The sequence below is a fragment of the Aythya ferina genome, assembly GCF_964211825.1.
Source record: "Aythya ferina genome assembly, chromosome: 38".
NCBI classification, from domain to species: Eukaryota; Metazoa; Chordata; class Aves; order Anseriformes; family Anatidae; genus Aythya; species Aythya ferina.
In genome coordinates, this window is record NC_140335.1 from 238,957 (window position 1) to 265,006 (window position 26,050).

At 71.3% G+C, this 26,050-nt stretch overlaps 3 protein-coding genes across 6 annotated transcripts; 2 read left to right on the plus strand and 1 right to left on the minus strand.

The window, feature by feature from the left end:
- Window positions 1–2,015: 2,015 nt before the first annotated feature.
- Window positions 2,016–5,511, plus strand: LOC311426158 (pecanex-like protein 3). Of its 4 annotated transcripts, none has more exons than XR_014686611.1 (7): window positions 2,016–2,220; window positions 2,768–2,988; window positions 3,454–3,553; window positions 3,642–3,672; window positions 3,779–3,878; window positions 3,986–4,280; window positions 4,629–5,511. XR_014686611.1 is itself a non-coding variant. In XM_084502328.1 (7 exons), exons 1-7 carry the CDS (start codon window positions 2,068–2,070, stop codon window positions 4,630–4,632), a joined length of 903 nt encoding a protein of 300 aa, XP_084358454.1. In that variant the 5' UTR covers window positions 2,016–2,067; the 3' UTR covers window positions 4,633–5,511. The 4 variants fall into 4 exon arrangements, 3 of the variants coding, with proteins under 3 accessions (XP_084358454.1, XP_084358455.1, XP_084358456.1); XM_084502328.1 differs by having other exon boundaries at window positions 3,779–3,874; window positions 3,983–4,280; XM_084502329.1 differs by lacking the exon at window positions 3,454–3,553 and having other exon boundaries at window positions 3,779–3,874; window positions 3,983–4,280.
- A 255-nt stretch (window positions 5,512–5,766) lies between these two features.
- On the plus strand, window positions 5,767–16,001 carry SIPA1 (signal-induced proliferation-associated 1). Its single transcript, XM_084502332.1, has 16 exons — window positions 5,767–5,859; window positions 7,271–8,403; window positions 8,900–9,021; window positions 9,483–9,671; window positions 10,280–10,454; window positions 11,090–11,193; window positions 11,268–11,425; window positions 11,915–12,458; window positions 13,073–13,344; window positions 13,794–14,069; window positions 14,156–14,225; window positions 14,311–14,398; window positions 14,630–14,719; window positions 14,815–14,884; window positions 15,128–15,200; window positions 15,639–16,001. Exons 2-16 carry the CDS (start codon window positions 7,656–7,658, stop codon window positions 15,807–15,809), a joined length of 3,150 nt encoding a protein of 1,049 aa, XP_084358458.1. The 5' UTR covers window positions 5,767–5,859; window positions 7,271–7,655; the 3' UTR covers window positions 15,810–16,001.
- Window positions 16,002–16,639: 638 nt separating this feature from the next.
- On the minus strand, window positions 16,640–25,451 carry EHBP1L1 (EH domain binding protein 1 like 1). Its single transcript, XM_084502331.1, has 18 exons — window positions 25,257–25,451; window positions 24,430–24,487; window positions 23,905–24,000; window positions 23,375–23,428; window positions 23,106–23,278; window positions 22,301–22,461; window positions 22,015–22,080; window positions 21,866–21,939; window positions 21,252–21,409; window positions 20,811–20,859; window positions 19,086–20,708; window positions 18,824–18,878; window positions 18,662–18,702; window positions 18,407–18,527; window positions 17,779–17,878; window positions 17,607–17,680; window positions 16,992–17,106; window positions 16,640–16,894 (listed from the first exon to the last, which is right to left on the minus strand). The coding sequence occupies exons 1-18, from the start codon at window positions 25,358–25,360 to the stop codon at window positions 16,807–16,809; spliced, it is 3,210 nt and encodes a 1,069-aa protein (XP_084358457.1). The 5' UTR covers window positions 25,361–25,451; the 3' UTR covers window positions 16,640–16,806.
- Window positions 25,452–26,050: the final 599 nt, after the last annotated feature.

Sequence of the window (26,050 nt, forward strand, 5' to 3'; positions counted from 1 at the left end):
TCCAGGCAGACGGCGCGCAGGGCCACCACGTTGGGGTGCCCGCAGGCGGGCGTAGAGCCGGGCCTCGCGCCGCAGGCTGGCCGCCCCCGCCGCCCCCGCCTCCCCCCGCGCCGCCTTCACCGCCACCACCTGCCCCCGCCACGTCCCCCGAAACACCCGCCCGAAGCCCCCCGCCCCGATCAGCTCCTCCAGGCGCAGCTCCCCGAAAGCGGCCTGAGCCGGGCCCCCCCCCGGTGGGGACGGGGAACGGGAGCGGGGCTCCGGGGACGGGGAGCGGGAGCCCCCCCGGGGGGACGGGGAGGATGGGGAGGGGGAGCCCCTCGGGGGGACGGGGAGCGGGAGCCCCCCGGGGGGGACGGGGATGGGGAGGGGGAGGCCTGGTCCCACTCCATGGGGGGGGCCGAGGGGTTTAGGGGGGGGTGGGGGGGGGCTATGGGTGCCCTACAGCTCCTGGGGGGGGTCCTGGGGGGCCCTACAGCTCCTCTGGGGGGCCCTGGGGGGGCCTGGGGGGCCCTGCGGCTCTTCTGGGGGGGCCTATGGGTGCCCCCCCCACCTATGGGGGGCCCTATGGGTGCTATTGGGGTCCCTGTGGAGACCCTATGGGGCCCTGGGGGGGCCTGTGGGTGCCTGGGGGTCCCTATGGGTCCTAGGAGGGACCCTAGAGGAGCCTTGGGGGGGCCACGGGTCCTATTGGGGTCCCTACGGCTCCTATGGGTGCCCGGGGGTCCCTTTGAGCCTCTCCAGTCCCTGGGGGTCCCTGGGGGTCCCTACAGCTCCAGGGGGCACTGGGGACCCCCATGGCCCCTGGGGGTCCTGTGGGTGCCTGCTGGTCCCTACTGGCCCTTACTGGTTCTTGCTGGTCCCTACGGGTGCCCGCTGGTCCCTATTGATCCCTACTGGTCCTTACTGGTTCTCACTGGTCCCTATGGGTCCCTATTGACCCTTACTGGTCCCTGCTGGTCCTTACTGGTCCCCGCCGCCCATCACAGCCCCCGGGGGTCCCTACAACCCCCCTCACCCCCCCCAGTTCCCCTCCCCCCCCGGCCATCCCACCCCCCCCGGCGCCCCCCCCTCGTTTCCGCTCCCCCCCCCGCCCCCCCTTCCCCCGCCGCCCCCCCCCGCTCCCCGTTACCCCCCCCGGTGCCCGGCGCCCCCCTCCCGGGGCAGGAAGCGGCGTCTCCCGGCGAGCAGGGCCCGGAGGGGGAGGGGGGGGGATGGAGGGGGGGGGGCGGCTTTTCCCTCGGGGTCCTGCGGGCGTCCCCCGGCCCCGCGCTGCCCTGGGGCTGGAGGCGGCGGCGGGAAGGCGGAGCCGGGACATTGTCACCGGGACAAAGGAAAAGGAACCAGCGCCGGACGGGGCGGGCCCGGACGCGGGGCCTGAGGCGGGGGTGGGCGCCGAGGGGGGGGGGGAGGCCGATGGGGGCGGGGGGGGGCCGGGCGCGGCCTCCCGGGGGCTCTCCGGGGGTCCCGGGGCCTGCGGGGCCTGCTCGGGGCCTGCGGGGCCTGGGGGGCCCGGCTGGGGACGGACCCGCGGTGCCGCCGCCCTTTGGGTCCCCCCGGGCCCGCGAGCCCCGGAACTTTGGGTCCCCCCCCGCGCCCCCTCCCCCCACTCCCGCTGCGCTGCGCATGCGCCGAGCCCTTCCCCGCTCCTCCCCCCTCCCTCCCTCCCTCCCTGTGCGAGGCGCGCATGCGCGGCGGGGAGGGGCGGGGGGAGCGGATTCCCGCTACCAGCGCGCATGCGCGGCTCACCTTCAGAGTGGGCGGGGCTGCCAAGCGAGCGCGGCACCACCGCGCATGCGCCGCCGGGAGGGGGGGCGAGGCCGCGCCGTTCCCGGCTGGGCGGGGCCTCGCTGCATCCACCGGCGATGGGGGCGGGGCATGGCGGGAGGGCGCGGCGCATGCGCAGTGCGCAAAAAACAGCGGGGGGCACACGCGCAGGGTACGGAGGAGCGGAGCGGCGCATGCGCGGTGCAGGGGGGGCGGGCCGGAAGAGGACGTGACGTCACGGGCGCGACCCGGAAGCGGCGGCGGCGGCGCCGTTGCTAGGGAGGGAGCCGGAAGCGGGCGATGGGCGCGCGGTGGCGGCAGGTGGCCCGGCAGAGCCTCTGGGCCTCGCTCACCGGCGGCTGCTTCCTGGACCCGCACCTGGGGCCGTTCGCCAACTGCTTCCACCTCTACGCCTGGCTCTTCCTCCTCGCGCTGCCGCTGCTGCTCTACACCGTGAGCGCCGGCAGCCCCCGGGACCCCCCCGGGACCCCCCAGCCCCCGTTTGCCCTCCCCCAGCCCCTTTGTTGATTCCTGGCCCTGCCCGGACCCCCCGGATCCCCCCTGGGACCCCCCAGGACCCCCCAAATCCTCCCAGGCTCCCCTGGCTGATGGCTGAGACCCCCCAGAGCCCCCCCAGGACCCCTCAGAGCCCCCCCAGCACCTCTCTGACCCCCCCAGGACCCCCCAGTTCCCCCTAAACCTCCCTGGGCTCCCTCAGATCCCCTCTGGGACCCACCAAGCCCCCATAAACCCCCCTCAGACCCCCCCCCGCACCCCCCAGAACCCCCAAATCTCCCGTTAGACCCCACCACGCTCCTCCTGACCCCCCCACGCCCACTCCCAGACCCCTCAAATTCCCCCTGCAAGCCCCCAGGACCCCTCAGTTCCCCCCCAGCCCCCCTCAGGTCCCCCCAAACCCTCCCTTAGCCCCCCAGATCCCCCCTTAGCCCTCCTCCCGACCCCCCCAGACCCTCCTGACCCCCCCGTGCCCCCCCCCCAGATGCTGCCACCAGGGCCGGGGGTGCTGGGGCTGTACTGCGGGCTGGTGGCCGCGTTTTTCGGGGCGGTGAAGGCCGTCAACTTCCGCCTGCACGCCGCCCTCGACCGCGGCGCCCAGCCCCACGGCGACCCCCACCCCCCCGAGGACGAGGGGGGGGACGAGGGGGGGGCCACGGCGCTGCTCGGGGACCGGGGGAGCGAGGAGGGCAACGGGAACACACGGTGAGTGGGGGGGGGGGGGTGCGCTATGAGGGGCTGGGGGGGGCTGTGAGGGGCTGGAGGGGGATATGCGGGGCTGGGGGGGGTTACTTGGATCTTGCAGGGGTTCTGGGGGTGTCCGGGGGGGGCTATTTGGGGGCCTGGGGGGGTCTTGGGGGGGTCTTTGGGTCTTGTGGGGGGGGTCTGGGGGGGGAGTTTTGGGGCTCTGGGGGGGCTCTTTGGGGTCTGAGAGAGTCCTGAGGGGGGTTGGGAATGGGTGGGGGAGGCTATGGGGGGCTGGGGAAGTCTGGGGGGGGCTTTTTGGGTCCTGGGTGGGGGGTCCAGTAGGTCTGGGGGGGTCCCTGGGGCTCTGGGGGGGGGGGCTCTTCGCCATCCAAGGGCTTTTGGGGGCCCCCCCATTGTTATTGCCGGGGGCGGGGGCAGTCCCTGTGCTGCCCCCCCCCGCCTTTGACACCCCCTCCCCCACAGGCCCCCGGGGGGGGCACTGGAGCTGACGGAGCTGCGCCGCCCCCCCCTTGCCCCCCCCTGCAGCTCCCAGCCCTCGCTCTGCGGCTTCAACCAGCTCTCGGTGAGTGGGGGGGGGGGGGGACACAAAATTACCGGGGGTTGGGGGGCACCCCTAAACCCCCCCCCGAAACCTTTCTGTGCCCCCCCAGGAGCTGCTCCCCCAGCTGGACGAGCCCACAGGTGAGTGGGGGCCGCGTCTCCACCCTCCCCCACCCCCCAATTGCCCCCCTCCCTGGCCCTTGTGCCCCCCCCCAGCCCCTGACCCCCCCCTTTGACCCCCCCCCAGACCTCCAGCAGCTGCTGTGGGGGCGGGGCAGCACCAACGGCATCGTCACCGCCGCCGACCGCCACTGCCTGCGCCGCGACCCCCCCGGGGGCACCGGTGAGTTGGGGGGGGGGCCCCCAAAAAAAATTTCGGGTGGGGGGGGCAACGTTTTGGCCCCCCCTGACTTTATTTTTCTTTTTTTTTTTTAAATAAACGGCCCCACAGGAGGCTGCCCCCCCCCTGCTGCGGATGTGCCCCCCCCCTCAGCAGTGCCGGAGCCCCCCCGTGGTGGGGGGGGGAGCGGGGGGGGCACCCCCGGCACCGCCTCCACCCCCCTGGACACCCCCTCGCCGTGGGGGGGGGCAGCGGAGCTCAGCCTGGCCTCCAGTCCTTCCTCCCCCTCCTCCTCCTCCTCCCTCTCGGCTGAGGCCCTGCCCCCCCCCCGGTGGCCCCCCCTTGCCGAGGCTGACCTGGAGGCGCCCCCCCCTTGCCTGCCAGGGGGGGGTAGGAACCAGGGGAAGGGGTGAGTGAAGGGGGGGGGCATCGAGGGGGGGTTGGGGGGGTCCTGCCCCATTCTGGGGGGGTCTGGGGGGGGTCCTGGGGGGATCTGGGGGGGGACTCGGGCATCCTGGGGGGCTGAAGGGAGCTCTTTGGGTCTTGAGGGGGTCGTGGGGGGGGGCCTTGGGGTCTGGGGGGGGTCAGCCCCACAACCAGCCCCCTCCCAGCCCCCTTTCCCCCCCCCCCCCAGCGCTGCAGGGAGCCCCCCCGTGTCGCCACCACCCCGCACCCCCCTCCTCCGTCCTTGGCTCCCCCCGCAGGTAACCTCCCAGTGCCTCCCAGTGCCCCCAGTAACCCCCCATTCCCCCCCCAGGTGAACTGGGAGCATGTGCAGGGGGCGTGCGACCACCCCCTGGGGCAACCCCCACGTCCCCCCCCCTCAGCCCTGAGGCCTGGTGCAGGTGAGTGACCCCCCCGGGTGGCCCCCCCCACTACCACCACCCTAAAGGGATCGGCGTGGGGCAGACGTGGCCCCCCCGGCCCCAAAACTGGCCACGTGTACCCCAAAACTGGCCTCGGAGCCCCAAAACTGGCCCCATCCACCCCAAAATGGGCTCCAGGCACCCCAGGAGTGCTCCCAGGACACCAAAAGCGGCCCCATTTACCCCAAAAGAGGCTCCAAGCACCCCAGAGCTGGGCTCAGAACCCCAAAATGGGCTCCATGTACCCCAAAAGGGGCTTGGGGCACCCCAAAACTGGCCCCATGACCCCAAAAGTGGCCCCGAGCACCCCAAAATTGTCTCCAGGAGACCCCAACCCCTCCCAGTTACCCCCAGGACCCCAAAACGCAGCTTTGATCGATCGGCCTGCCCCAGAACCTGACCCCCCCACCCCAAAAAACCCCTCCTGGAACCCAAAAACACCCCCTTGTGCCCCAAAACCACCCCCTGACCCCAAAACCACCCCCCTGTGCCCCAAAACCTCCCCCCTGACCCCAAACCCGCCCCCCCTCACCCCCCATGCCTCCCCCCAGGCTGCTGTGTGCCCCCCCCCACGGTGCAGCCCCCCCGGGCTGGTCCCGACCCCCCCCCCGGACAGCAATAAGGACCCGGGACCCCCCCCCGGACCCCCCCTTGTGCCTCCCCCCTCCCCGGGGGGGGCTGGACTCTTTTTGAGGCACTTTTTGCTTTTATTTATTATTTTTTTTGAGGGGGGGGAGGGCGGTTACAAAAAACAAAAAAAAGGAAAAATACAAAAAATACCCCAAATCACCCAAAATGACCGTGGTCGTTATTTCCCGCCGCTCTGCCGGGCGGGGGGGGGGGGGGGGGGAAGGAATTTAACCGGGGGGGGGGCGTCCCGGATGCCCCGGGGGGGGGTCACAGCGGCCGGGGGAGGAAGCGACGGAGGGGAAGGGCGGGGGCACGAGGGGGGGGGGGGAACTCAACCGGCTCCGTCCCAGCGCCGGCAGCGGGGAGCGAGCGGGGGCCCCCCCCGGAGCCCCCCCCGGTGCCCCCCCCACCCTGCGCACGGTGCGTGGCCCCCCCCCCCCCTTGGCCCCCCCCACGGCGGTGACAGCGACAGGGCGGGAGAGAGGAAGCGAGGTAGGAGCCAGCGGGGCCCCCCCAAATTTCCATGCCCCCCCCGGCACCGAGCGCCCCCCCCCCACTTCCAGGGACCCCCCCTTCCCTCCAGGGACCCCCCATGCTTTTCTAGACCCCCCCCCCTGCTGCAGGGACCCCCCCCTTTTTTAGGGACCCCCCCTCGCCACCACCCCCTGAGTACCCCCAGGGCTTTGGAGCCCCCCCCCCGGGCAGCGGGGGGGGGGGGAGGGTGTGAGTGGTGCTGGGGGGGGGCCTTGCACAAGGATTGTGCACGGGCGGGGGGGGGGCTTTGCACGGGGGGGGCTTTGCACGGGGGGGGGGGGCTTGTACAGGTCGTTGGCACATGGGGGGGTGTCACGGTCACGCGTGGGGGTTTTTCACGGGGGGGGGGTCGCACGGGGGAGATTTACACGAGGGCTTTGGGGGGGGCGCATTGGGGGGGGGGCCTTGCACGCCTGATTCGCACCAGGGCTTTGCACGCCGTGGCCTTGCACGAGGAACTCGCATGGGGGGGGGCTCACGCACGGGGGGGCTCACGCACGGGTGTTGCACGGCCGCTTGTGCAGGCCCCGGCCCCCCCCCGGTCCCCTCAATCCCCCCCCCTCGTGCAAATCCCCGTGCAAGCCCCTGGCCCTCGAGCGAGGCCTTTGCACGGGGGCCGCGGCCTTGCCCCCCCCCACAACAGGGCCCACGGCTCCCCCCACGTCTTGGGGGGGGGCAAAACGGTGTGTGGGGGGGCGGGGGGGTCCCTCAGGAAGGGGGGGGCCGGATACCGGGACCGGGGGGGGGAAGCGGGAGCGGGGGGGGGGGCCGGACGTGCGGGGTCACGAGGTCAGCGGCGGCCCTGGGGGGGAACTGGAGGTGAGGGGGGGGGGCGAGGGGAAGGGGTGGGGGGGCTGCACACGGGGACCCCCCCTCGTGGTGTGGGGGTGGGGGGGGCAGCCCTGGGGGGGGGCAGCAGGGCAGCGGGGGGGGGGCCGTGGCCCCCGGCACTTCCCGTATGGCAGGAAGCCGCCGGCGTCGGCCGGGCCCCGCGGCCCCTCCCCCCCTGCAGAGCCCCCCCCGCACACGGGGCCCCCCCCGGCCCACGGGGACCCCCCCAGCTCTGGTCCGGGCCCCCCCCCAAGGCTGGGGGCTTCTTTTTTTGGGGGGGGGGGGGCAGGAGGGGCAGCCCCCCCCAGTGCCAGGCTGGGGCCCAGGCAGCCGGGTGGGACCTGGGTGCCCCCCCCGGAATTATTTGGGGGGGGGGGAGCATTGGTAAATTTGGGGGGGGGGGCAACGGGGTGGGAGGGGGGCAGGAGGACGTGGGGGGGGCAGGGACAGGCCCAGAGATGGAGCGGGGGGGGGAAAAAGGGGGGGGAGCCCCCCCCCAGCGCCTCCTGACCCCCCCCGTCCTCTTGCCCCCCCCCAGGTGCCGCCGTCGCCCCCGCCCCCAGCGAGAGCAGCGCCCGCGGCCCCCCCGCGGCCCCCCCATTGACCCCGGCCCCGCCGTGGGAAAAGGGGGCGGGGCCTCCGCACGCGGGAAATCCCCGCAGCCAATCGGGGCGCGGGCCCCGTTCCCACGCTTCCATTGACAAATCCCGACCGGGGGCGCTGGGAGCCCGGGGGGGGTCCCATTAAGCCGGGAGGGTCTCGTTAAACCCGGGGGGGTCCCGTTAAACCGGGGGGGGTCCCGTTAAACCGGGCCGGGGCTCAGCTTTAGCGGGGGGGGTCCCAAAGGGCTCAGTGAAAGCCGGGGGGGGTCCAGCACTCGCAGGGGTCCCCGGAGGGGGGGGGGTCCGGGGCGGGGGGGGGCCATGCAGTCCGACGACCTCTTCCTCCGCAAGATGCGGGGGCCCTCGTCCCGGCCCCCCCCCTCCCCCGGCCCCCTCAGCTCGGCGGGGGGGGGCGGAGCTCGTGGGGGGGGGGCCCCCTCCCCGCCGCCCTCCCCGGGGGGAGGTGGAGGGGGGGCCCCCCCCATGCAGCGCAGCAGCAGCGAGGCCACGCTGGGGCCGGGGGGGGCCGGGGCGGGGGTCTCCAACCCCCCCCGCGCCCGTGCCCACAGCCACGAGGAGCCGGGGGGGCCGGGGGGGGGCAGCCCCTTGGCGCGGCGCTTCCGCGACCCCCTGGTGCTGCTGGGGCTGGGGGGCGAGGGCGAGCCCGAGGGGGGGCCCGACTCCTTCCCCCGCCCCCCCTGGGCCCCCTTCGTCGCCCACTACGACGTGCAGAGCCTCCTCTTCGACCCCACGGAGGCCCCCCCGGCCCCCCCGGACCCCCCCGGCACCTCGGGGGCTTCGGCCGCCCACCTGGGCCCCGAGGAGCCCCCCAGCCCCGGGGGGGGGGACGAGGACGCGCTGGTGCTGAGCTGCCCCCGCTTCTGCTGCGAGACCGGGGGGGAGCAGGAGGAGGGGCTGGCCCCCCCCCGAGACCCCCCCGGGCCCGGCCACCTCCCCAACGCCGCCGTGGCCGTGCTGGAGGAGCCCCCGGCCGGCTCGCGGCCCCCCCACGCCATCGAGCACAGCGATGCCGGCGCCGACTACTACCGAAAGTACTTCTACGGCAAGGGTGAGCCGGGGGGGCACGGGGGGGGGGCACGGGGGGGCTGGGAGTGGTCTTGCACGGGGGTGGGGGGCGTTGCACGAGGACATGGGGCTTTGCACGAGGATGTGGGGTGTTGCACGAGGACATGGGGCATTGCACGGGGGTGTGCAGCATTGCACGGGGACGTGGGGCGTTGCACGAGGATGTGGGGCTTTGCACAAGGACATGGGGCTTTGCACGAAGATGTGCTGCATTGCACAAGGATGTAGGGCATTGCACAGGGATGTGGGGTGTTGCACGAGGACATGGGGCTTTGCACAAGGATGTGGGGCTTTGCACAAGGATGTGGGGCATTGCACGAGGATGTAGGGCTTTGCACAAGGACACGGGCATTGCACGAGGCCGTCTCCCGCTGCACGGTGCACAGTGCCATTGCACGAGGCTCTGGCTCGTTGCACAGGCGCTGTGCGGTGCTCTGGGGGGTCTCACAGTGTCCCGCCCCCCCCGTGCCCCCCCCCAGAGCACCAGAACTTCCTGGGCGAGGACGAGCGCCTGGGGCCCGTGGCCGTGTCCCTGCGGCGGGAGGAGAAGGAGGGCCCAGCCCCCCAGTACCTGCACCGCATCATCCTGCGCACCAGCCAGGTGGGGGGGCCGGGGGGGCTGGGGGGGGGCGAGGGGGTCCTGGGGGGGGTCCCAGGGGCTTGGGGGGGTCACAGAGGGCTGCAGGGGTCTGGGAGGGAGTGGGGAGGGGGGCAGAGGGTTTGGGGGGGGGAGGTCACAGGGATTTGGGGGGTGGGCAGGGGTCTGGGGGGGGTACCGGGGGTCTGTGGGGGGGTCCCAGTGGATTGGAGAGGGGGGTCTCAGGGTTTTGGGAGGGGTCCAGGGGTCTGGGGGGGGTCCAGGGGGATTGGGGGGGGTCTCAGGGTTTTGGGTGGGGTCCCAGACTATTGGGGGGGGCTCAGTGTTTGGGGTGGTGGTCCCAGAGGTCTGGGGGGGGCTCCCAGAGTATTGCGCGGGGGGGTCTCAGATTTTGGGGGGGTCACCGCAGTGGCCTGGGGTCTCCCAGAGTGTGACACCGCCCCCCCCTTCCCCCCAAAATTCAGCTGCGGGCGCTGCGGGGCTCGGTGCTGGAGGAGGCGCTGCCCCCCGGCGCGCGCCCCCCCGGGTCCCGCGGGGTGCCCCCCCGCAAGCTGCTGGAGCTCCTGGTGCCGGGGCTGGGGCTGGGGGCGCTGCGCCTGGCCGGCCCCTCCCCCGCCGTGCCCGACACCCTCCTCAAGCTGGACGAGCAGGGGGTGAGCGGGGGGCGGGGCTTGCACCACGGGGGGCGGGGCTTGCACCAGGGCTGGGGGTGCATGGGGTGGGGGGGTGGGTGAGCTCTTGCAGCGGGGCTTGCACCAGGGTGGGATTAGCATTGCACGAGAGGGGGGGGGCTTGCACGAGAGCAGGGCTTGCACAAGAGTGGGGCTTGCACGAGAGGGGGGCTTGCACAAGAATGGAGTTTGCACCACACCAGAGCTGGGGCTTGCACGAGGAGTGGGCTTGCACGAGGATGGGGCTTGCACAAGGCTGAGGCTCGCACAAGGACTGGGTTTGCACAAGGTCGGGGCTTGTGTGAGAGCAGGGCTTGCAGCAGGATGGGATTAGCATTGCACAAGAGGGGAGCTTGCACAAGAGCGGGGCTTGCACAAGAGCGGGGCTTGCACAAGAACAGACTTCGCACCACACCGGAGCTGGGACTTGCACGAGGACAGCGCTTGCACCAGGCTGGGGCTCACACAAGGCTGTGGCTTGCACGAGGGCAGAGCTTGCACGAGGACAGTGCTTGCACAAGGGCCAAGGTTTGCACGAGGGCTGGGCTCGCACGAGGGGCTCCCGGTGCCACCGGTTCTCGTGCCCGCAGCTGAGCTTCCAGCGCAAGGTGGGGGTGCTGTACTGCCGGGGGGGGCAGGCGTCGGAGGAGGAGATGTACAACAACGAGGGCGCGGGGCCGGCCTTCGACGAGTTCCTGGCGCTGCTCGGAACCCGCGTGCGCCTGAGAGGCTTCCAGCACTACCGGGCACAGCTCGACACCAAGAGTGAGCGGGGGGGGACAGGAGGGGGACATGGGGACAGGATGGGGACATGGGGACGGGGATATGGGGGTGGGATGGGGACAGGATGGGGACATGGGGACAGGATGGGGACATGGGGACAGGATGGGGACAGGGGGACAGGGATATGGGGACAGGGATATGGGGACATGGGGAGGGGATGGGGACAGGATGGGGACACAGGGAGGGGATGGGATGGGGACAGGATGGGGACATGGGGATGGTTTGGGGACAGGACCGGGACACTGGGATGGGGACTTGGGAACGGGGACATGGGGACGAGGGACATGGGGATGGGATGGGACAGGATGGGGACATGGGGATGGGCTGGGGACACAGTGATGGGAACACAAGGATTGGGACGGGGATAGGATGGGGCGGTGGGGGTGGGAAAACAGAAATGGGATGGGGACGTGGGGACAGGGACATGGGGACACGGGGACACTCGTGGGGACAGGGACGCAGCTGGGTATAGGGACAGGAATGGGATGGGGTGTGCAAGGGGACACAGGGATATGGGGACAGGGGGATGTGGGGACATGGGGACAGGGGGCTATGGGGACACAGGGGGACGCGGGGACGGGGTGGCAGTGGCGGGGGCTGCAGCCGTGCCCCCCCAGCCGACTCGACGGGCACGCACTCGCTGTACACCACGTACCACGGCTACGAGGTGATGTTCCACGTCAGCACCATGCTGCCCTTCACGCCCAGCAACCCCCAGCAGGTCCGGATCGGGGCAGGGAGGGGGGGGGACAGGGCTGATTTTGGGGTGCTGACCCCCCCCGTCCCCTCCCCCAGCTCCTGCGCAAGCGCCACATCGGCAACGACATCGTCACCATCATCTTCCAGGAGCCGGGGGCCCGGCCCTTCTCCCCCCGCGCCATCCGCTCCCACTTCCAGCACGTCTTCATCGTCGTGCGGGTGCACGAGCCCTGCACGCCCCACACCTCCTACAGGTGGGGGCTGGGGGCTTGCAGGGGGTCCCGGGGGCATTGTAGGGTCCCCAGGGGTGCTGTAGGGTCCCGGGGGTGTTGTGGGGTCACCAAGGGAGGCACACGGTGCCCATGGGTGGTGCAAATTCCCTGTAAGTTTTGCACAATCCCTGTAGGTTTTACACAAGCCCTGTAGGTTTTTCACGATCCCTACAGGCTTTGCATGGTCCCCATGGGTGTTACAGGGCCCCATGGGTCTTGCACAGTCCCTATAGACATTGCACGGTCCCTATAGCTGTTGCATGGCCCCAGTAGATGTAGCATGGCCCCTATAGACGTTGTATGGCCCCTATAGCTGTTGCATGGTCCCTATAAGCATTGCATGCCCCCTATGGCTGTTGCATGGCCCCTGGAGCTCTTGCAGGGTCCCTGCAGACCTCACAGTCCCTACAGACGTCTCACAGCCCCCACAGCCCCCATGGGTGCCCCCCTCACCCCCCCGTTCCCTCGCAGCGTGGCGGTGACGCGCTCGGAGGACACCCCGCTCTTCGGCCCCCCGCTCGCCCCCGGGCAGCGCTTCCCGGGGGGCGCGGGGCTGCGGGACTTTCTGCTGGCCAAGGCCATCAACGGGGAGAACGCGGCGGGCCGGGGGGGCCGGCTGGGGGCCATGGCCGCCCGCACCCGCCACCAGTACCTGCAGGAGCTGGCGCGCGCCCACGCCACCGGCCCCCCCTTGGCCGCCCTCCCCAGGGGGCTGCCGGCGCTGGGGGGCCGGCGGCGAGCCGGGGGGGGCGGCGGGGGCGCGGCGGGGGCGCTGGTGTGGGGGGCGCGGGCGCGAGCCCCCGGGGGCCCCGAGGTGCCGTGCCTGCTGGGGGTGGCGGCCGAGCGGCTGGTGCTGGCGGCCCCCCACCCCGGGGTGCTGTTCAGCGCCGCCTGCCGCGACGTCCTGGGCTGGGCCTTCGCCGACGGCGGCCTCGAGCTCTTCTATGGGGCCGGAGACTGCGTGGGGCTGAGGCTGCCCCACGGCGCGGCCCCACAGGTGGTGGCCAGGCTGCAGGTGAGGGGGCGTGGGGGGGGTGGGGGGGGGCGGGGGGGGGGTGTGGGGGGTGATGGGGGGCGATGGGAGGTGGTGGGGTGAGCAATGGGGGGTGATGGGGGGGGAGATGGGGGGAGATGGGGGGTGATGGGGGGAGATGGGGGGTGATAGGAGGTAATGGGGTGGGTGATGGGGGGCAATGGGGGATGATGGGGGGTGATGGAGGGGGATATGGGGGATGATGGGAGGCAATGGGGGGGGGATATGGGGGGGTGGGGGTGATGGGGTGGGCAATGGGGGGGTTATGGGGGGGTGGGTTTGTGATGTTAATGGTGGTGGGGTGCCCCATGGGTCCATGTTGGGGTACCCCATGGGTTTGTGGTGGGTTCCCCACGGGATTTTCTTGGGGTTCTCCATGGGTTTATCTTAGGGGTCCCCATGGGATTGCGTTGGGGTCCCTCTGACTTTCTCTTGGGATTCCCATGGGTTTGTGTTGGGGTCCCCATGAGTTTCTCTTGGGATTCCCCATGGGATTCTCTTGGGATCCCCATGGCTTTCTCCTGGGGTCCCCACGGGATAGCATCGTGGTCCCCACAGACCCCCCCCGACCCCCCCCCGTGTCCCCTGTCCCGCAGGCGGTGACGCGGGGCTGCGAGGCTCGGGAGCTGGCCCTGCCGCGGGGGGCCGGGGGCCGCCTGGGGTTCCGCGTGGCGGGGGACGGGGTGGTGACGGCCGTGCAGCGCTTCTCCTTCGCCGAGACCGCCGGGCTGCGCCCCGGGGCCCGGCTGCTGCGCGTCGCCCGCCGCCCCCTGCCCACCCTGCGCCCCCGCCGCCTGCGCGCCCTCCTGCGCTGCCCCAAGGCCACCCTCACCCTGCTGCCCCCCGACCGAGACGGGAGGCCCCGGAGGTCAGCGCCCATGGGGGGGGGCTTGGGGGGGCATGGGGGGAGATGGGGACATGGGGGGGACAGGGGGACATGGGGGGGACAGGGGGACATGGGGGGAAGGGGGGGACAGGGAGGGGGACATGGGGAGATGGGGGGAAGGGGGACATGGGGGGGAGATGGGGGGGCATGGGAAATGGGGGACAGATAAAGGGACATGGGGGGGGGGCATGGGGGGGGGACATGGGAGGAGATGGGGAGGGTGGGAGGAGATTGGGGGGGACGTGGGGGGGCGTTGGGGTTATTTGGGGACATGGAGGGGGGGAGGGGACACGGATATGGGGGCACGGGAGGACGTGGGGATGGGGGGGGGGGGACGGGATTGGGACATGGGGAGGACATGGGGGGAGATGGGGACGTGGGGGGGGCACAGTGTTCCCCCCAGCCCCCCAATCCCCCCCCGTGCCCCCCAGGAGCTTCTCGGAGCTCTACGCCCGGTCGCTGGAGCAGGGCCGGGGAGGGGGCTCTGAGGGGGGGGCCGGGGGGGACATCGGCGACAGCAGCGACAGCGGCGACAGCGGCGACAGCAGCGACGGGGGGGGCACGGCGCAGCGGGGGGGCACGGGGGGGCTGCGCCCCGACACCCTGCGGCTGCTGCGCTCCCTGGCGCTGGCCGAGGAGCCCCCCGGGACCCCCCCAGGGACCCCCCCCGGGACCCCCGAGAGCCCACACGAGTGCCCCCCAAACCCGTGAGTACCCCGGGACCCCCCCCATAAATCCTTGGCCCCCCCCCCTGCCGTGACCTGACCTTTGACCCCCCCGTGCCCCCCCCCAGGCAGCCCCTGGCTGACCCCACGCCCGACCTCCTGCTGCCGCACCGCAGCCCCCCCCCGCACAGCGACACGGTGAGTGGGTGCCCCCCCCCTCCCCGGTGTCCCCCCCCCAATCCCCACACCCCCTCTGACCCCACGTCTGCTCCCCCCACCCCAGGGAGCCCCCCCGGATGCCGGTGGCTCTGTGCCCCTCCCTGAAGCTGGAGCCCCCCCAGGCCCTTCACTGCGGCACTCGCTGGGCAAGCGTGAGTGTGTCCCCCCCCCACACCAATCCCCCCCCCCCGTGTCCCCAAATGTGCCCCCCCCCCCCCCCTCCCTGGGGGTGTCCCCATGTCCCCACCAGGGGTGTCCCCCACCTGGGGGTGTCCCCGTTCCAGTGGTGTCCCCATTTGGGGGTGTCCCCTGTCCCTGGGGGTGTCCCCATCCCCGGGGGTGTCCCCATGTGTCCCCCCCCCCGTGGGTGTCCCCCCCCCCAGTGCTGGCAGAGCCCCTGGATGAGGAGTGGGATTCCATCGCCCGCATCGCCGCCGCCTGCAGCAGCATCCTGGAGGCGCTGGCACGGGAGGGTGAGTATTTTGGGGGGGGGGGGGGGGGAAAATGGGGTGTGGGGGGGGTCGTGGAGGGGGCTCACACCCCCTGCTCCCCACCTACAACCCCCCAGGGCAGCAGCTCCCAGAGCCCCCCGGCCCCGCGGACCCGCAGACCCCGAGCCAGGCGGCCCCCGACGATGAGTGAGGATGGGGAGGGGGCGGCGGGGGGGGGGCTTTGGGGGGCTCTGGGGGGCTCAGGGGGGTTTGGAGGGACTTTGGGGGGCTCTGGGGGGCTTTGGAGGGGATCTGGGAGGATTTAGGGGGGCCTGGGGGGGCTTTAGTGGTCTCTTGGGGTGGGAGTAGGAGATCTGGGGGGTCTCTGAGGGGTCTGGGGGGTCTCTGAGGGGTCTGGGGGGGGGTCCAAGCAGCAGCCCCCCCCCCCAGGTCCCGGACACTGTCCGAGAAGGTGTCGCAGCTGGAGGTGATGCTGAAGAGGCTGCAGGAGGATCTGCAGGAGGTGGGGGCGCGGGGGGGGGCACAGGATTTTGGGGGGGGGGGGGGCACAGGATTTGGGGATCCATTGGGGGCATCGGGGAGGCTCCGGGGTGGCTGGAAGGGGCCTGGGGGGTGATTGGGGAGGGGTACAGGGGATTGGGGGGGCCACAGAGGTTTTGTGGGGGGGTCACAGGATTTTGGGGGGTCACAGGTTTTGGGGGGGGTCACAGGTTTTGGGGGGGGTCACAGGATTTTGGGGGGGGGCACAGGATTTGGGTGATCCATTGGGGGCATTGGGGAGGCTCAGGGGTGGCTGGAAGGGACCTGGGGGGTGACTGGGGGGCAGATATCATTGGAGGGGGGGGGTCCCTGGGTGTGGGGGGGGGTCCCGGTGGTAGGGGGGGCGTCCCATGGATTGGGGGGGGGTCCCGGGGGGGGGCTGACGTCCCGGCCGGTGCAGGAGCAGGAGGCGAAGGCGCGGCTGCAGGCCGAGCTGCGGACGCTGCGGCGCAGCAACCGGCGGCTGCAGCAGGAGCAGGAGGAGGCGGCCGCGCGGCTCAGCCAGGTCACCCGCCTGCTGCGCCCCCCCACCGGGACCCCCCCGGACCCCCCCCAGCCCCCGGGGCCCTAGGGGGGGGAGGGGGGACAGAGGGACCCCCCCCCCCGTCAGCACTGCACCCCCCTGGGGGCCGTGGGCGGCGTCCTCGTGCGAGGGGTGCACGCTGAGCGCCCCCCCCCAGTGCACGCTGTGACCCCCCCCTTGCACACTCACGCCCCCCCCTTGCACACTCACCCCCCCGTTGCACGCTCACCCCCCCCGTGCACACCCGCTCCTCGTGCACGTGCACCTCGTGCATGCGGCCTTGTGCACGCTCGCCCCCCCCTTGCACACTCACCCCCCCCTTGCACACTCACCCCCCCCCCGTGCACGTTCACACCCTGTGCACACTCACGCCCCCCCCCCCCCGCGCACACTCGACCCCCGGCCCCCCTCTAACTGTGAAGATGAAGCTGTGACGCCCCCCCCCCCGCCCCCCCCGTGACACTGGAGCCCCCTCGGGGGGGGCCGCCCCCATCTGTCCCCCCCCCCAATTTCCACTCCCTCCCCCCCTCCCCCCAATAAAGCCTTCGGCCTCAGCAGGCGCCGGCCTCCAGCTGTGAATTGGGGAACTGGGGGGGGGGAGATGGGGCCCCCCCAGGGCAGCATCCCCTATAGAGCCCCCCCACAGCCCCCCCGTCCCCTAAAACTCCCCCCTATAACCCCCCCCATCCCCTAAAGCCCCCCCACAACCCCCCCCATCCCCTATATCCCCCCCCTCCCCTATAACCCCCCCACCCCCCCATAGCCCCCCCCACAACCCCCCCATCCCCTATAACCCCCCCAATGCCCCCCCAAATCCCCCATAACCCCCCCCCACCCCCCCACCCCCCCCCAAATATCGGACCCCCCCACGCCCTCCGCACTCATCCAGATCCTTTATTCCTACACTGGGGGGGGGGGGGATCCAAGGGTCCATCCACAGCCCCCCCCCCGCACACATCCTGGGGAGGGGGTCCCAGAGGCCGCCCCCCCTTCGTGTGCACACCCCGGGGGGGGGTCCCGGGGGGGTCCCGGCCGCCCCCCCCCCTCAGGCGATGCCGCACATCTCCCGGCGGCTCAGCTTGCGGCGCCGCAGGTCGAGGCCGCGCTCCAGGCGGGCGTCCTCCTCCAGCGCCCTGCCAAAAAAAAATAGGGGGGGGGCACATTTTGGGACCCCCCCCTTAATTTTTGAAGCCCCCCCCCCCGTTCAATATTTGCCCCCCCCTCACTCACGTCCGCTCGCGCTGGTCCAGGTCTCGCACCAGTTCGTCCCGCTGGTTGACCAGTGCCACCAGTTCGTCCAGCAGCAGCTGCTCCCGCTGCCGCTGCGCCGCCGACTTCTCCCACTCTGGGGGGGGCCCGAAATTAGGGGGGGGGGCGAAAATTAAGGGGAGGGGTCCCTAAATTCAAGGGGGGGGGGGGCCCAAAGCCGGGAGGGGCAGGGGATGGCTGGGAGTGGCCCCAAAGGAGGGGGGGGCCCAACTCCGGGTTGTGCCCGAAGCAGGGGGGGGCCCCAAAGATAAAGGGGGGGGGGGGCACAAACCAAAGGGGGGTGTCCCCAAATCCCAGCTGTCCCCAAACCCAAAGAGGGGTGTCCCCAAATCCCAAAGGGGGGGTCCCAAACCCAAAGGGGGGGTCCCAAAAACCCAAAGGGGGGGGTCCCAACAACCCAGCCCGTTCCCAACCCCAAGGGTCCGGAGATCCCCCAAAGCCGGGGGGGGGTGTCCCAAAACCCATCCGCCCCCCCCCCAATCTGTCCCCACCCCCCACCTGTCCCCAAACCCGGCTGTCCCCAATCCCCTGCCCCCCCCCGGACCCCCCCCAGCCCCATTTTTCCCCCCCCCGTACCCTCGGTGGCCAGCATCGCCCGCAGCTCGCGGCTCAGCAGCTCGAAGCGCCGCTCCAGGTCCTGCTCCTCCATCCTGGGGGGGGGACAGGGGGGACACGGGGACATCACCAGTGCCACCACCCCCCCCGGGTGGGTGACAGCCCCCCCCCCCAGGCTGGAGCCCCCCCTCACAGCAGCTGCAGCTGGTCGTGGCGCCGCAGCAGCGCGTTCTTGGTGTTGACCAACACGAACCACTCCTGGATCAGGCGCTCCTCGCGCACCGGGTCCGTGCCTGGGGACAGGGACAGGGACATGGGGACACCGCGGGGGTGTGGGGACACCGGGGGGGCGTGGGGACACCGGGGGGCACCGGCTGCCCCCACCTCATGTCCCAAAGTCCCCTCACCCGTGGCCCTCGCTGGGTGCTGGCCTCAAGGCCCCGGGGTCTGCTCACTGCGTCTGTGTCTCCGTGTCCCCAAATCCCCCCGTCCCCATGTCCCCGTGTCCCCCTGTCCCCATCCCATGTCTCCGTGTCCCTGTGTCCCCACACCACGTCCCTCTGTCCCAAATCCCCCCTGCCACATCCCTGTCCCCACCCCATGTCCCCAAACCAAATCCCCTGCCGGATGCTGTCCCCATGTCCCCCACCCCATCCCCGTGTCCCCATATCCCCATGCCCCCCGGGTGTCCCCATGTCCCCCAGGTGTCCCCATGCCCCCCGGGTGTCCCCATGCCCCCCCGGGTGTCCCCATGTCCCCCGGTGTCCCCCAGGTGTCCCCATGTCCCCCCGGTGTCCCCGTGCCCCCGGTGCCCCCCGTACCGGAGTCCATCAGCGCCCTCAGCTCCCTCTCCAGGCTCCGCGCTCGGGCGTCCACCCGGCCCTGCTCCCGCTCCAGCGCCGCCAGCTCGGCCACCACGAACTGGCTGGTGTCACGCAGCCGCTGCCGGCACGGGGACACCGTGACCCCGGGGGGGTCCCCGGGGGGTCCCCAAAGTCCCCGGGGGGTCCCCAGTGTCCCCAGGGGGTCCCCCAGGTGCCCCCGCAGCCCCCGTCCCACCCCCAGCCCCCCCTTACCGGCGTCTCCTCCTCTGCGGGGCCGGGCTCTGCCGCGGCATCTGGGGGGGGACACAAAAATTTGGGGACAAGGGGGGGGGACACGGACACTGCCCCCCGCACCCCAGCAGGGGGACCCCATCACCGTCCCCGTCCCCGTCCCCATCCCCGTCCCCTGCTCACCGGGGGGTGGCCGGGCCGGGGGGGCCGCGGGGCTGCTCTGGGCGTCGGCGTCACCCTGGGGGGGGAAACAATGGGATGGGGGCTGCGTTAGGGTAGGCCCTACAATAACACGGCCCCCCCGTTAGTATAGACCCTGCCATAACACCCGTAATTAAAGCGGACCCTACAATAACACCCCCCATTAACACAGACCCTACAATAACACCCCCAATTAAAGCAGACCCTACAGTAACACCCCCGTCACCACAGGCCCCGCCCTCACCGTGGTGCCGGGGGGGTCCCCGCGCCGCCCCCCCCGCGCCCTCCGCACCAGGTCGGCGTCGCGGAGCTGGGACAGGGCCCGGGATGGGCGGGGGGGGGCGGACGGGGCCCGGGGCCGCCGGGGGGGGGGCAGCAGCGCCGAGCTCCCAGCATCCTTTGCGGCGGCGCCGTTGGCCACGTTCCCAGCATCCTGTGCGGGCTCCGTGATGGCCGAGCTCCCAGCATCCCTTGCGGCGTTGTCATTGGCCAAACTCCCAGCATCCTTTGCAGGATCCATCATGGCCGAACTCCCAGAATCCCTTGCGGCCTCTGGGTTGGCCAAGCTCCCAGCATCCTTTGCGGCCTCTGTGATGGCCGAACTCCCAGCATCCCTTGCATTGTTGTCATTGGCCGAACTCCCAGCATCCTTTGCGGGCTCCATGATAGCTGAACTCCCAGAATCCCTTGCGGCCTCTGGGTTGGCCAAACTCCCAGCATCCTTTGCGGTTGCCTCCTTGGCCAAGCTCCCATCATCCCTTGCGGCCTCTGCAATGGCCGAACTCCCAGAATCCCTCATGGCAGCGCCGTTGGCCGTGTTCCCATCATCCTTTGTAGTCTCCATGATGGCCGAGCTCCCAGAATCCCTTGCGGTATTGTCATTGATCAGGCTCCCAGAATCCCTTGCGACATCACCATTGGCTGAACTCCCAGAATCCCTTGTGGCTTCCTCAATGGCCAAACTCCCAGAATCCCTTGCGGCATTGTCATTGGCCAAGTTCCCAGCATCCTTTGCAAGTTCCGGGTTGACCAAACTCCCAGCATCCTTTGCAGCTCCATCAATGGCCGGGCTCCCAGAATCCCATGCAGCCTTGCCATTGGCCAAGCTCCCAGCATCCTTTGCAGGCTCCATGATGGACGGACTCCCAGCATCCTTTGCAACCTCTGGGTTGACCAAACTCCCATCATCCTTTGCGGCTCCGTCATTGGCCAATCTCCCAGCATCCTTTGCAGGCTCCGTGATGGCCGAACTCCCAGAATCCCTTGCGGTGTCGCCATTGGCCGAACTCCCAGCATCCTTTGCGGCTCCCTCAGCAGCCACGCTCCCAGAATCCCTTGCGGTGTTGTCATTGGCCAAACTCCCAGCATCCCTTGTGGGCTCCATGATGGCCGAACTCCCAGCATCCTCGGCAGCTTCATCATTGGCCAAATCCCCACGATCCCTTGCGGCCCCTTCTATGGCCAAACTCCCAGCATCCCTTGCGGGCTCCATCATGGCCGAACTCCCAGCATCCTTTGTGGGCTCCATGATGGCTGAACTCCCACAATCCCTTGCGGCCCCCTCCATGGCCGCCCTCCCAGCATCCCTTGCGGTGCCGTCCGTCACCCCGCGGGTCCCCCCGGCTCCCTGTGCCGCAGCTCCGGGTTCCGGGGGGCCTGGGGGGGTCCCGGGGGGCTCTGGGGGTGCCGGGAGGGTCCCGGGGGGCTCCGGGGGGGTCCCGGGGGGGCCTCGGGGGGGGTCCCCGAGGTGGGCGCGCAGCAGCCCCAGGTAGGTCAGCACCCCCAGGGTGTCCGGCACCGGCGGCCGCTCCAGGTCAGCCGGGTCCAGCAGGCGGGGGACGCCCAGCGCCGAGAACCCCGCAAACGCCTGGGGGGGGGGACAGAAAAATAAGGGGAGGGGGTCAGGGGGGGTCCTGAGCACCCTGAGTGCCCCCAGCCCCCCCCCCTTAGCCCCCCCCCCCCTCCTCACCAGTTTGTTGTTGCCTCGGATGTCGAGGGGGTCCAGGGCCTCAAAGTCACTGGGGGGGGGGGGAGAAAACAAGAGTTGGGGGGGGGGCAGGTGCCCCCTCGTGCCCCCCCCATCCCAAAACACCCCCCCACACCCCATTCTCCCCCCCCACCCCCCAAAAAACCTCCCTCCCACCCCTTCACCGCCCCCATCCTTCCCCCACCACATCCTCAGAGTGCCCCCCCCACCCCTTTTGCCCCCCCTTTACCTCCCCCTTTACCCCCCCATGCCCCCCCATCCCAAAACACCCCCCCCACACCCCATTCTCCCCCCCCATCCCCCTCCACCACCCCCATCCTTCCCCCGCCACGTCCCCAGGGTGCCCCCCACCCACCCCCTACCCCCTCCTTTGCCCCCCCCCCGGCCCCCCCACGCCCCCCCCGCGCCCCCCCCGCCCCTCACATGCTGTGGGGCTGGAAGCGGTGCAGCAGGGCGCAGAAGGCCAGCCCGCTGCGCCAGCTGGTGCTGAAGTTGGTGACCCGCACCCCCCGGTAGCCGGCCGTGGCCTCCTGGCACCAGGCCAGCAGCGAGGCGCGGCCGCTGCCCCCCCCGGGGGGGGGCTGGAAATGGGAAAAAAAATAAAAATAAAAAAGGGGGGGGTCAGGGTGGGCCTGGAACCCCCCCTCTGTGTTCTTAGCTCTCCCTGTAACGCCCTGATGTGACCCCAAGTTGTGGGGTCTGGACCCTCCCCCTCCGTAACGCCCCCCCCAAGTGAACCCAGACCCCCCCAAGTGACCCCAGACCCCCCCAGAAATAACCCAACCCCTCCCCCAAGACTACAGACCACCCCCCACATAACTCCAGACTCCCCCAAAATAACCCTGGTCCCCCCCAAATCACCCCAGACCCTCCCCAGGATCGCAGACCCCCCCCAAATAACCCTGGTCCCCCCCAAATGACTCCGGACCCCCCCAAATAACCCCAGACCCCCCCCAAATAACCCCAGACCCCCTTAAAACAACCCCAGCCCCCCCCAGATTACCCCCGACCCCCCCTGACCCCCCAGCCCCACTCACCAGGGTTTCTCTTAGGGGGGCTCCTGGGGCTGTCCCCCCCCCATCCAGGTGGTCGCCCCCCTCTGTGGCAGCATCTGCGGGGGGGTGGGGGTCAGGACCCAAAAATTTGGGGGGGGGGGTACCGCTGTGCCCCCCCCTCCATGACCCACCTGTGCCTAGGGGGGGCCCCCCCGGCTCCTCCTCCTCCACCAGCGCCTGCAGCTCCCGGGGTGCATCTGGGGGGGGGGGAATAGGGGGGGTCAGAGCAGGGCCCCCCCCAAAAAAAAATAATTATGGGGGGACACTGTCCTGATGGGGAGGGGTTGGGGTCGAAATGGGGTGATTTGGGGAAAAAATGGGGCAATTTGGGGACAAAAAGGGGAGATTTGGGGACAAAATGGGGGCCACCGCAGCCATTTGGGGCAATCCGGAGCAGTTTCGGGGCCCCGCACCCACCTTTGGGGACGGGGGGGGCGCTCTCCCGGCGTGCCCCCCCCCCGGCGCGGCCTTCCTCCTCCTCCTCCTCCTCGTCCTCGCTCTCGTTGAAGTCCCCCAGGTCGGCCACGTCGCCCATGCGGGAGCTGAGCAGGCTGGCCACGCTGCGCATGTCCTCGTCCCTGCGCCCCAAAACGTCACCGCGGGGCCCCCCCGCCTCGTCCCCTCCGTGTGACCCCCAGACCCCGATGTCCCCAATACCCCCGAGACCCCAAAGCCCTCCCAATGCCCCCAATGTCCCCAAGACCCCGATCCCCCTGGCCCTCCCAGTGGCCCCAAGACCCCCCACACCCTCCCCATGACCCCAAGACCCCCAAGACCCCAACACCCTCCTGATGTCCCCAATGTCCCTAAGACCCTTCCCATGTCCCCAAGACCTCAACACCCTCCTGATGCCCCCAAGACCCCCAACAACACCCTCCCAATGTCCCCAATGTCCCCAAGACCCCCACACCCTCCCAATACCCCAAGACCCCAATGTCCTCCTGATGTCCCCGATGTCCCCAAGACCCCAATGCCCTCCTGATGTCCCCAATGTCCCCAAGACCCTTCCCATGTCCCCAAGACCCCCACACCATCCTGATGTTCCTGACGTCCCCAATACCCCAATACCCTCCCAATGCCCCCAAGACCCCCCCACCCTCCCAACACCCCCAACCCCCCCCAACACCCCACTCCCTCCCGACGCCCCCATTGTCCCCGCTCCCCCCCGCTCCCCCCCAACCCCCCCAACCCCCCCGCTCCCCCCGGCCCCCTCCCCGCTCACGTGGGGTGCCCCTCGTGCAGGAGGGTCGCGCAGAGGCTGAGGCGCAGGCTGGCGGCCGCCACCTTTCGGGACCGGGGCCGCAGCGGCAGCGCCAGGCGGGTGGGCGCGGGGCCCACCAAGCGCCCCAGGTCCAGCGCCGCCCCCGCCACCACCGAGCGCCGCCCCCGCGACTCCTGCCGGGGGAGGGGGGGGGATTTTTTGGGGTGGGGGGGTCAGGCGGGGTCCCCAAGGGGGTCCCCGAACACCCCCCCAACCCCGGCCCCACTCACATTCTCCACCAGGAACGTCCACTCCTTCTCATCGTACGTGGTGGCGTGGGGGTCCTGGGGGGGGCACGGGGATGGTGAGTGTGCAAGGGGGCTTGTGCAAGGGGGGGGGGACATGGGGGGGACACAGGGATGGTGAGTGTGCAAGGGGGCTTGTGCAAGGGGGGGGGGACATGGGGGGGACACAGGGATGGTGAGTGTGCAAGGGGGCTTGTGCAAGAGGCTGGGGGCATGGGGTGGATGAGCAAGGGGACTTGTGCAAAGGGACTCGGGGTGTGCACTGAGGGGACTTGCGTGTGCAAGGGGACCTGGGCTTGTGCAAGGGGACGTGCTTTAGGTGCGAGCGCTCGTGCAAAGGGCCGCGTGCGAGGGGATGGACGCGGTGTGCACAGGGGGACGTGCAAGAGGAGAGGTGCGAGGCAACGAGCGTGCAAGGGGAGGGGGCTTGTGCCAGGAGGTTTGTGCGAGGGGCTGTGCACGAGGGGGCTGTGCACGAGGGGCTGTGCACGAGGGGCCTCGTGCAAGGCACCCACCCGGTAGAGGGTGACGACGACGTCGACGCTCTCGGGCACCACCCAGACCACCATGCCCCGGTACGGGTTCTCGATGCCGGGCTGCCAGCTGTGGGGCTGCTCCCCCCCCGTCAGGGACCCCGAGACCCCCCAGGACCCCCCCAGAGACCCCCCCAGCCCCATGAACACCCCCCCCCCCATAGCCCCCAAGCCCCAACCCCCCCCAGTAGCCCCTCAAGAGCTGCAGAATCACCCCAAAGCCCCCCGACCCCCCCAGCCACAAAGTCCCCCATAGCCCCCCGACCCCAAATCCCCCCATAGCCCCCCCCAGCCCCCTTATAGCCCCCCAGCCCCTAAATAACCCCATGGCCCCCCATAACCCCCCAAGCCCCAAATTCCCCCAACCCCCCCCCCATAGTCCCCCCAGCCCCAAATCCCCCCCGTGACCCCCCAGCCCCTAAATAACCCCATAGCCCCCAGACCCCCCAAATCCCCCCCATGGCCCCCCAGCCCCAAAATCCCCCCATGCCCCCCCCCCAAGCCCACCTTGGAGCAGACGCGGCGATTGCGCCGTGTCCAGACGACCACCAGCTTGTCGGGCTGCCTGGGGGGGGGGGGGCAGGAGGGGGTCAGACCCCCCCAGGGCCGGGCTCCCCATAGGGCGGGGGGGCCCTTATCTCGCGGGGGGGGGCCGGGCGGGGCTGTGGGGCCGCCCCATAGATAACGGCAGCGGGTCCCCACCCACCCCCCCCAGCCAGGGCAGGTGCTTGGGGCCGGGGGGGGGGGGGGCAGAGCTAAATTTGGGGCCGGGGGGGGGGGGAAATTGGACACCCCCGGCCGGGAGGGGGATGGGCAGGGGGGGTTTAATCCTTTCCCCCCCCCTCTCCGGGGTTATTTTTGGCCGCCCTGGCTCTAGAGTTGCCGTTTTCCGCCCTGGCCCCATTTATGGGCATTTTTGACTTAAAACGAAACCAGCGGCTGCGTGCTGGGGGGGGAGGGGGCAGCTCAGGACCCCCCCACGCCCCCCCCCCTTTATAACCTCCCCCATTACCCCCTCTACCCAACAGGAGCCGCCCCCCCCTTAGCACCCCGCTCCCCCCCCAGGACCCCAAATCCCCCTGGGGGGGGGGTCCCAGCCCCTCGCAGCCCCCCCCACGCCTTCACGCCCCCCCCCCCCGACATCACGCCCCCCCCCCGAGCCCTGCCCCCCCCCCACACCCCTCCACACCCCCCCAGCCCCTCTATAGGGACCGGTCCGTACGGGACACACGGGGCAAGGGGGACCCTGTGGGAGCCGGGGGGGGGTCGCAGTGACCCGGGGGTGTCCCGGGGGGGGTCCCGGGTTGGGGGGGTCCCGGGGGGGGGGCACTCACCATTTCCTGGTGCCCTCCACCAGCAGCTCCTCGTAGCTCGCCTCGAAGCGCACCTTGGCCGCCCGCTTCCCCGCCCGCTGCAGCCGCTTCCACACCGAGCCCATGGCGACCCCCCCCCGGGACCCCCCCCCGGCACCTCCCCGCAGCGGCCGGGCCGGGGCTGGGTGCGCTCCGTGCCCCCCCCACCCCCCCCCCGCCGCTGGGCGCGGCTCGGCCCGGCCCGGGCAGGAAGCGTGGAACGGGGCAGGGCGGGGGGGGGAGGGGGGGGCAGGAGGAAATCCCCCCCCCAGAGCTAAAGAGGGGCCCCCCCCGGGGCTGCCCCCCCCCCCCCCCCAGCCCACCCGGGACCCCCCCCCCCACCCCAAATCGAGGGAACCACGCTGTTGAACGCCCCCCCCCCCCCCCGGTATTATATAATTATTGTGCCCCCCCCCGGCCATATAGGCGCATAGACGCCCCCCCCCCCGGGCCATATAGGTTCATAGGCGCCCCCACCCCAAAATAAAGCCCCCCCCCCCCCTCCCGAGCTCTGCACGCCCCCCACTGCCTCTAAATCCCCCTCAACTGCCCCCAACTCCCCCCAAAAGCCCCCACCCCCCCCCTTCCTGCCCCCCGAATCCCCCCAAACTGGCCCCAAATCTCCCCCACTGCCCCTAAGCCCCCCTGGCTGCCCCCATATCCCCCCCAAATGCCCCCAAATCCCCCTCAGAGACCCCTCAATCCCCCCCACTGCCCCTAAACCCCCCTCTCATTGCCCCCAAATTCCCCCAACCACCCTCAAATCCCCCCCAAAT

Excerpts from the sequence above, each read along its gene's own strand:
- SIPA1 (XM_084502332.1), top strand. The coding sequence starts at position 7,656 with ATGCAGTCCGACGACCTCTTCCTCCGCAAGATGCGGGGGCCCTCGTCC. Across the intron at positions 11,194-11,267 it reads CGCCCAGCAACCCCCAGCAG|CTCCTGCGCAAGCGCCACAT; the intron begins GTCCGGATCGGG and ends CCCCTCCCCCAG. Across the intron at positions 14,885-15,127 it reads CAGGCGGCCCCCGACGATGA|GTCCCGGACACTGTCCGAGA; the intron begins GTGAGGATGGGG and ends CCCCCCCCCCAG.
- LOC311426158 (XM_084502328.1), top strand. The coding sequence starts at position 2,068 with ATGGGCGCGCGGTGGCGGCAGGTGGCCCGGCAGAGCCTCTGGGCCTCG. Across the intron at positions 2,989-3,453 it reads GAGGGCAACGGGAACACACG|GCCCCCGGGGGGGGCACTGG; the intron begins GTGAGTGGGGGG and ends CCTCCCCCACAG. Across the intron at positions 3,554-3,641 it reads GCGGCTTCAACCAGCTCTCG|GAGCTGCTCCCCCAGCTGGA; the intron begins GTGAGTGGGGGG and ends GTGCCCCCCCAG.
- EHBP1L1 (XM_084502331.1), bottom strand. The coding sequence starts at position 25,360 with ATGGGCTCGGTGTGGAAGCGGCTGCAGCGGGCGGGGAAGCGGGCGGCC. Across the intron at positions 23,279-23,374 it reads GGACGTTCCTGGTGGAGAAT|GAGTCGCGGGGGCGGCGCTC; the intron begins GTGAGTGGGGCC and ends CTCCCCCGGCAG. Across the intron at positions 18,528-18,661 it reads CCGCAGAGGAGGAGACGCCG|CGGCTGCGTGACACCAGCCA; the intron begins GTAAGGGGGGGC and ends CCGTGCCGGCAG.